This window comes from Alligator sinensis, unplaced genomic scaffold, assembly GCF_000455745.1.
Source record: "Alligator sinensis unplaced genomic scaffold, ASM45574v1 scaffold118_1, whole genome shotgun sequence".
Classification (NCBI taxonomy): domain Eukaryota; kingdom Metazoa; phylum Chordata; order Crocodylia; family Alligatoridae; genus Alligator; species Alligator sinensis.
This window is the reverse complement of record NW_005841850.1, coordinates 3,270,119-3,276,386: the sequence shown is the minus strand read 5'-3', so window position 1 is coordinate 3,276,386 and position 6,268 is coordinate 3,270,119. Positions and strand designations below refer to the sequence as shown.

The 6,268-nt window shown below is 46.8% G+C and overlaps 1 protein-coding gene across 23 annotated transcripts in view; it reads left to right on the top strand.

The window, feature by feature from the left end:
- MSI2 (musashi RNA binding protein 2) overlaps positions 1-6,268 on the top strand; it is a 339,949-nt gene that overhangs the window by 311,765 nt on the left and 21,916 nt on the right. For 5 of the 23 annotated variants that reach the window (XR_003095321.1, XR_003095316.1, XM_025210419.1 and 2 more), the window contains exon 11: positions 798-889. The exons of 17 other annotated variants lie outside the window; for them this stretch is intronic. Coding sequence is in view for 4 of the 6 variants with exons in the window: in XM_025210419.1 (XP_025066204.1) it covers positions 798-889 (92 nt within the window). In the remaining 2 variants the exon portion in view is untranslated. Of the gene's footprint in view, positions 1-624; positions 666-797; positions 890-6,268 lie in introns of those variants that run through there. One more of the 23 variants, XM_025210484.1, reaches the window with a different exon arrangement.

Genomic DNA, 6,268 nt, shown 5'->3' with positions numbered 1-6,268 from the left:
TGCATGGCAAAATCCAGCTTGGATGACTTCATCTGCCCTTGTATTTTTTTTTTATTTTTTTTTAATGAATTGGGCCCTGAGTTCTGGCAAATTAGCAAGCTTGAAAGCCTCGACGCTGCAAACTCCTCGGAGACAACTTCACTATCAGTGTCACTTGTCTTTTAATCTCGCCTGGCATATTTTCCACCGATTTTTGTCTGCAATCCAGGAAAAGCATGGGGAAAAAAAATCTCTGGAGTGTGGGGGGGAAATGGCAACCGAAATTCGGCAGAAAGGTGGGGGGCGGTTTTTTAAGCTGACGGGCTCCGAGTTTCCGGCTCCCCCCGTTTCTCCCTCGTGACTGGAGAATAAAGTACCGATGATAATGCACATGGTAAGGCCCTGGTCCTCTGCTGCTTGGCTCCTGGGACGTCACTGGCACCTCGCCACGGGGGTGGTGGTGAAAATGCTGGCCCGGCAGCACGGCAGCATTTTACCTCCGCTCCGGGCGGGCTGGGTGACGGCGGGAGGCGTTCGAGCAGAGCAGGAGCAGGGCTGCGTCGCGGCGTGGCTCGAGGAAGCTGCGCCTCTTCTTCCCGCCCCCCCCTCGAGCATACCTCGATTTTTTTTTTTTGTGCATGCCAGTCGCCAACTGCAAATGCTGCCTTTGAGCCGTGAGCACCCAACAACCCCGTACTGTACTTTACACTTGCCGGCTATAACAACTCGAGTAACGTGAGCTACTGACCTTGATGGTGAGTGTGAGCAGTTATGTTTTTGTTGTTTTCTCTCTTGCTTGGTTGGGGCTGCTGTGAGAGAGGGTGTCTCTGAGGCATTCTTTCCGGCCTCTCTTACACTCGGACGTGCACACCTCCTCTCAAACACTCTTCTGAGCGCGCTCAGCGGGAAGGTTTGTCCACACCTATTAATCCTCTCTCAGTGTCCAGCTTCTTGTTAGTAGCAGCTGGTTGCATGTTTTTTGCTTGTTCCGATGAAACGATTCAAGAAACGACTCATATCAGCTCTTGAGAAATGTCTCTCTCTCTTTTTATTGTTTTTTTTTTTTTTTGTACACTTTCTTTCGATGTTTTTTTTTTTAATTCTTATTCTTATTCTTCTTCTTATTATTAATTTCCCGTACTTAAAAAACAAAACACCTGTCGTCCCGTAAAACATTTCACATCTCCCCTTGCCTGTTCTTAGAGTGTATGTATCTGTGGGACTGAACTAAATGCATGCACTGTAGTAGTCGTACTGGTAGCAGTAGATGTAGTTGTAGAACATGCATTGTTGAGTTGATATTATAGGTATCATCAACTTGAAATAGCGTGGCAGTCAAAAGCATAGCATTGGTCTGATTGAAAGAGTAGGGCTTTCAACAAAACAGAGCGCTGCTAAAGGCTTGGATCCATAGTACCGCATTTGTTAAACTCCAAGAATAAATTGAATATGGCTGTAGGTGACCTACATCCTCCCCTGATAAGAACCCGCGCATACTCTTACGTTGATAGTAAATTTATCTTTTTCTTTTTTTTCTTTTTTTAATTTTTTCAAATAAAAAATTGCAGGCATTAAAACTTTGAACATAAATATGATCTCTTAGAAGTTTTACTTAAAAAAGGAATTAAGATTTTTTTTTTTTTTTTTTTAATCATTTTACCATCATGGTTTCTTCATCAACCTGTTACTCGTCTACATTAGCCCATAGACTCATTCTTCAGCGGTCTTAAACTGGGTATGCCAAACCTAAATCGCTCCACTGGATACTTTAAACCATATTGATCTGCGTAAAATAGCTTCCAGCAAACCGTTCTGAGACGCAGGGAGGTTGTATTGAGGTCATAAACCTGCTCCGTGTCACGCAGCAGACGCTGCGCCAGCGCGGCTTGCGTCCATCACCGTGTGGCCGAGCTTAAGAGAACATCTGTAAATTTAAGATCCAACGTTTCGGAGGTATCAGCATAAGGATTTCCAAGACAAGTTCATCATCTTTACCATTGAGCCAGCAAACGTCTTTGCTTCTTGCGCCCAATTTTATGCACTCCGCTTTTTAAGTGTTTTAGAAAGGAAGCGGTCGGCAATAGATCTAACAGCCAATAATTCAAGTCCTGAATTGCACAGTGGTTTGTCAGAAAATATCCTGCTGGGAGTAGAAAAGCTACCCTACAGTGCTGCTTTCCCCCATCCGGTCCGGCACCCTGTTTGCAACCTAACTGCTGCTAGGTTTGAGCGAGCACATTCATCCCCCATCATGTACATCCAGCCGAATCTTTAGCAGGCTTATCTCAGCAAATGTTATTAAAAGAAATAAAGTATCTGGAAGGTGCTTTCAAGATGCAATTAAACATTTGTATCTGCTCCTTACCTCTAATAGTACGTAAAGTAAATCAGCCAAAGAGCTTCCTGGATGGAGCTAACACGACTAGAAACCTGCGGATGGCTATATTGTCCCCGCGCACAATTCCCTTTATTGCTCCTGAGGACTTCCGACACTTACGCCTGGAGGGGGGGAATAATTTCCCCCTTAGATTTCAATCTGCTAAAGAGACGCGGGGACCCACTGTTTAATGTGCAAGACATATGATTAAATAAGGAACGTATCTAAAAATTAGCAGAGCGGCAAATTGCACGGGGCATAGAAACCCACGCCGTACACTTAAATAAGGTGCTCTAAAAATTTAGTCTCGTCGTTAAGCGCTGATTGCGTTAGCAAATTGCAGCCATAAAAAAAAAAAAAAAAAAAAATTAAAAAAAATGGGGCAACAGTTGGTCGGCGTGCATGACGTGAGAGGCGTGTGGATCGCCCCGTTTAAGCGGCGGGAGGAGGCATGGGCGAACGATCCAGCGCTGAACCAATCTGGAATTTATACTGCCCATCTAGAGCGTTCCCCGTTGGGGCAGATGCTGAAATGGAAGTGCGCTCCTCTTTTTATTTTACTACATAAAAGTACATAAAATTTAATCCAAGGCGTGTAATCTCGAAAGCCAGAACCTAACAAGTGGACCACCTGGGAAAAGCAAGTGGGCTGAAATTTCTCACTCCACTGGAACAGCCCGTAATTACTTGACAGAGGCTGGCAACTGCAACTCGGCAGAGTTGATACATCTGAAAAGCAAAAGAAAATTAGCGGCTGCATAAGATGTTATCCTTTATTCCTCTTTCCGGTGCGAGAAGCCACATTTAAAAATGTTTGCCTCTCCGAGGGAAGGGGGGAGCGCGGCCCTGGGTCATGTACATACTTGCTTTAAGAGTCCCCGGTTCCCAGTGGGTCGAATGAGCTAAATTAGCAGGGGGATTAAACGGCTGGATGCAAACAAAAGGAAAATGTCTTCTTTTAAAGAGGCCGAAGAAATGAAGGAACCCAAACTCTGCACTGACTGCGCACATGTCTGATGGGTAAATGCTCCGTCCTCTTCCAGACTTGTGCAAGGTTTGCAGGGAGGAGGTCGCTCCGCATGTCACTGGGGAGTATTACTCGGCCTTGTTAGGGACGGCTTTCTCCTCTCCCGTCTACGGGCGCTGCCCCTATTCTCCTGAAGACACGGGATTTTTATTGTTAATAAATTAAAGCAGAATCCTTTCTCCAAAGGGTTCTCAAGGCAGACATAGATCCCAGGTAATTTCGAAGCCATTACAAACACGCGTGCCTATAATTGCATTCTGGCGTTCAAACCGCACACAATACCTGTTTATCTTACTTTATTGTAGGAGACATTTTTCTTTATCCTTGAGGGACAGAACCTCCAACAGAGCCATACAAAAATTTCAGTAAATTTGAAATAATTTGCTGCTGCTGCCAGGCACTGACCTTGGCTGTAGTCATTTTACAAGGCTCCCGGTTAGAGTCTATTGTGGTTAAAACACATCAGCGTTAATCAATAATTTTGTAATAGAAAATCCTGTGCACTTGATAAATCATCTCCTGTGCAATTAGTGACCAGCTCTGAAGTGCAGACTTAAGTACAGTATAAGTTAATCTTTAATGAACGGAGCAGCTAACTTTTAATGGTTTTTTCAATCAGTGGAATTATTTTCAATGGGAAAACACTCTTCCACGGAGATCGCTTTGGCTTCCAGGGTGCCTCACTTGATATATGCCAAGTGGTGGCTCCACGAGGCTCATACTGTGATCCAAACAGGCTAATCAGGCAGGCACGGAAACGTTCCCATTTCCAAATGCTGAAGGTTTTGAATCGTTACGACTCTGTTCTAGGGAAGTGTTGGCGCAGCCAGCTCACATGGCGGCACTTTCCTTCCTTCTCCCCTGGAAAGAAAGGGCAGCGCTTCGGGCTGGCATACTCCCACTGTATTTGCTGTAGTAAGACCAACCCTTCTCAGCAGGGTTTGAAACCAGGGCCCTCCAGTGCGGCGGTCCCAGTTCAGCAAGGTGCTATAAGCCTAAAGGGTGAGCCAAGTCAGGGATCATTGCAGACCAAGCTCCTTTACCTGGCAGAACTAGTAGGCTGTTATCCACGAGGTGGCACAACAGTAGTCTTGCAAGTTATGTTTCAAATGGTATAAAAAGACCAATGTTTCTGATAGGAATTGAGAGCAGCAAAGGCAATGAAAACAGATGATTCCTCTCCCTTCTGTTTGAGACGGTGCCTTGGCGTCTTTTTTTCCCCCCCGCTATAGGAAGCTTTTGTATCTATCTGTTCTGGTATTAGCTTGACGATGATAGTTGATTTGTAAAAGCCAGGGAATACAGAATTGGGCTTTATGGCCTATATTATGTTTAGAAAAAACTCCCCAAAACAACCCGCATTCGTGCAGCCGGCTCATCTGGTAGCTAGAGAAAGGGTTCGGGCCTCGTGGCTACTTGGCTGGATGACGCCAAGTAGCTGGCGTCATCTTTGTGCATCTCAGTTTTTCCCCTCTGCGATGCATGCGTGGCGGGGCAGGCCACCCCCCAGTCAGTGTGGCCAAAGCCCTAGAGACACTTGGGTGCAAAGTGGTGGGGCTGTATCAGGGGCGGGCAATTATTTTGGGCGGAGGGCTGCTTACTGAGTTTAGGCAAGCCATCGAGGGCTGCGTGACAGGCAGCCAGGGGCAGCTAAATATTAATTTTCTCAATTTTTTACGGGCTAGAATAGAATGGCCTGGAGGGCCGCATCCGGCTCGCGGGCCGCGTTTTGCCCACCCCGGGCTATACTCCGACATCTCTGAGTTGCACGTTTTATTTGAGAGTCCTGTTAGGTTACCGCTGTCGTGTCACTGCAGGCTGCGACCGCCTTGGCAGCAGCTAACGGCGGATCAAACGGGTTTCTGCGGGCTCACGTTGAATGTTTACCCCTTCTGCTAAAGAGCGTCCCATTGCCGGCAGTGAGCGGCATGGGATCGGGCTGATTAAAATATAGCTGTCTCAATGGCTTGATGAATGACTGGCACCAGGGACCAAATCCAGTATGAGCAGCTCCCGTGACGGGTGGACGGTATCTGCGGAGTCAAAATCCGACTCCTACCGAGTTGAGCACAGAGGCAGCTACTTGCATGGCGCTGGTTGTTCGTTCCTACCAGCTGCAGAAGGAGGCAGCTCAGAATAGTTCCCTAATATTACTTTTGTCCATAAATCGTGCAGCTGCGAATGGGAGGGGAGGGTGGCGGAGAGCCGATGTTTGCTGTCACGTGGGCCACGTGGCGGTGCAGCCCCCGGCAGCGTGCGGCGGACCGGTCTCTTTGGGAAGGAGCCTTTCCTTTGCCTTTGTCAGGGGTCGGGGCCTTGCTCACCGTGGCCGCAGTATCAGATACGCATTGAACTAGTTCATTCTTATCGGTGTAACACCTTTGTCTTGTGTAAACTCCTGATGGAGCGAGGCTTTGTGCAGGACAAGGGTGTCGCGGAAGAGGAAAAAGAAAATGGAGCCACGCGGGGGTTTATTGCATTCCCTGGGTGCACTGATGCTTTGCAAGAAGGGGAAGACCGTCCCCCGGCAGCGCCCGGACCGCTGTTGTGACTTAAAATATGCAGCGAAATGAAGCCCTGGCTTGGGTTTAATTTGCCTCTTCTACTGTCTGTTATTGTACAAAAGGCTTCAATTTAAAATTAACAGGAATGATAGCCGGTTAATGTGTTACAGTGGGAGGCCGGAGTTTCGGTTGCTATGGTAATGGAGTTCGGCTCATTTGTTTTGTAGATGAGTAATTACTACGCAATTAGAGTAGGCTAAAAATAAAAGGGCCCTTTGTTCCCAGTTACTCATTAATATTAATAAAAGGCCTGTCCAGGCTGTGGTAAACAATTAATGCAAATGCAGTTGCCCATGGTAAAAGTAGTGACAGATTTCTTAT